This window comes from Penaeus monodon, unplaced genomic scaffold, assembly GCF_015228065.2.
Source record: "Penaeus monodon isolate SGIC_2016 unplaced genomic scaffold, NSTDA_Pmon_1 PmonScaffold_24287, whole genome shotgun sequence".
Taxonomy (NCBI): domain Eukaryota; kingdom Metazoa; phylum Arthropoda; class Malacostraca; order Decapoda; family Penaeidae; genus Penaeus; species Penaeus monodon.
The window spans coordinates 2501-4581 of NW_023654461.1; the positions used below are offsets into that span (position 1 = coordinate 2501).

A 2081-nucleotide genomic window follows, 5' to 3' on the forward strand; every position below is an offset into this window, starting at 1 on the left:
GGTGTTAATTATCATTCACTTAAGAGCGATTAAAGCCAGTACTCTGCATATTTCAGGAAATTTTAAAATGCGTATTTTCCTCTGGACTCAGTACGTTCTTGGATGGTGAAGATAATCATACATTTATCCTTATTAATTTCTGTTATTTGAGTGGAATTCAACAAGATACATATTCTCCTCAAACTTATCTTGTTGTTGTAATAATATACTTTTGCTTTGGTATAGTAATTCATAACGTATTTTGTCTATGTTGCGAAGATGGAAAGTTACAGTGAGATTTCTATACATTTTTGACCAGTTTAAACCAGTTCGAAAATTTTGAAGAAAAGGAAACACGAAAAGAAATTTCAGCTTCTTTTCCAAAAAAAGAAAAACGTTTCAAAAAGAGATCTGGTGAACATAAAAAAAAAAAAAAAAAAAATGCGATAAAGTGGTGCCACTAGAATATTTTATTACATTTGCACTATTTTCTGCGGTGTTATCATCATTATTATCATTATCATCACTATTATTATGGTTAGCCATGATAATTATTACCTTCATCACTATCGTAATTACTCTCGTCATTACAACTGCTATTATGATTATCACTACCGATAAAAGGGTTAGCTGTAACTGATACCATTAATAGTAATTACATTTCACAGTTGTGCGAAAGCTGTAATGGAAGAAAGTGATACTGATTTAGCACTGGCATTCGTCGTAACATTTTGTTTGTAGTGCGAGACATATAAATTGTTTTGATGATACTGGGGTATAGCCATTCAGAACGGGTGACTGAGTGCAGAGTAAGAGAGAGGAAAGGAAAAGTATTTTTTTCGAAATTTTTATCTTGTTTTTAGTTCTTTCATTATTTGGTTTTATTTTTTTATTTTTTTATTTTTTTTATTTTTTATTTTTTTTTATTTATTTTTTTTTTAGTCTAACTCCCACGTAATTGTTCACCGCCATTTAGCACACACACGTTATTAAGTTACCAATTACAATTAAAGCATTAAAGCTATCAGTCATTAATGATCAACCAATTATACCCTTATCTTAACCACGCCAACCATTCCCAGAATCCCCCTATCCCATTTCCTATCCCTCCCCCTCCTCCCCCTCTCCCTCCTACACTACCCCCACCCCTATCCCCTCATCCCTTAGCATCTATCCTCACCATCACCTCCTCCTTCTTCTTCGTTCCAGACTCCTGACGGCGGCGGTGCTGGTGGCTGTCGTAGCCGCGTACCCGAGTCTCTGGGAGTTGGATGCTTTTGACGATGACCTTGAGGACTTCGAGGTCGCTGATAGAGAAAGGAGGAGTTCGAAGCCTCGAGGGGTAAGGAGGTCATTGCAGTTGTGACCTTTTGACGTCCCCCCCCCCCCGCTGAATCTTCGCGAGAGTGGCTGGCGAATTTTCTTGTCCAATCTGGCACTTTTTTTTTTCCTTTTTCTATAATCTAGCTGATTTTTTTTTTTTTTTAGGTCGGTTTATCGGATTTTGAAAACTATGTAGTTGGCAACACTGGGTCATTGGTGTAGCTTTTTTTTGTGCGAATTTTGTTAAAGTTAAATTGAGTGGTTTCTTTTGTTCTTGTTGTTAGTAATCGGTATTACTATTATTGTTATTATTATTATTACGAACTTCATCACTATTACTATTATGATTATCACTATTATTTTTTTCATTACTGTTATTCGTATTACTATTACCACTATTAGTATTATTTTCATTATTAATCATTCTATTATCATCAGTATTAACATTAGTATTATCTCTATTTCTGTTATCTCTATTAACATTATAACTATCAATATCATATCAAAATTATGAGAATTACACACTCTCCCACCCTCAAATCTACACACCCACACACCCACACACCCACACGCCCACACACCCACACACCCACACACCCACATACTGACCCAACATAACCCCCCTTTTTCTACCCCCCCCCTCCAGAAACCGGAGAACAGTTCAAGTTCGAGTGAGAGTAGCAGTGAGAGTAGCAGTGAGAGTGAGGAGGACCTGCCATTGGTTAGAACGGTGAGGAGCCCCCATCCCAGAACCGAAGGCCGAGGAAAAGTGAGAGGAG

General features: G+C 36.9%; 1 protein-coding gene across 1 annotated transcript in view; it reads left to right on the forward strand.

Moving 5' to 3' along the window:
• LOC119570310 (salivary glue protein Sgs-3-like) overlaps nt 1–2049 on the forward strand; it is a gene marked incomplete at its 3' end in the record, with an annotated part of 2330 nt that extends 281 nt beyond the window's left edge. Inside the window, 2 exon segments of the mRNA XM_037918107.1 lie at nt 1189–1321; nt 1949–2049. Coding sequence (XP_037774035.1) covers nt 1189–1321; nt 1949–2049 — 234 coding nt within the window.
• Nucleotides 2050–2081: the final 32 nt, after the last annotated feature.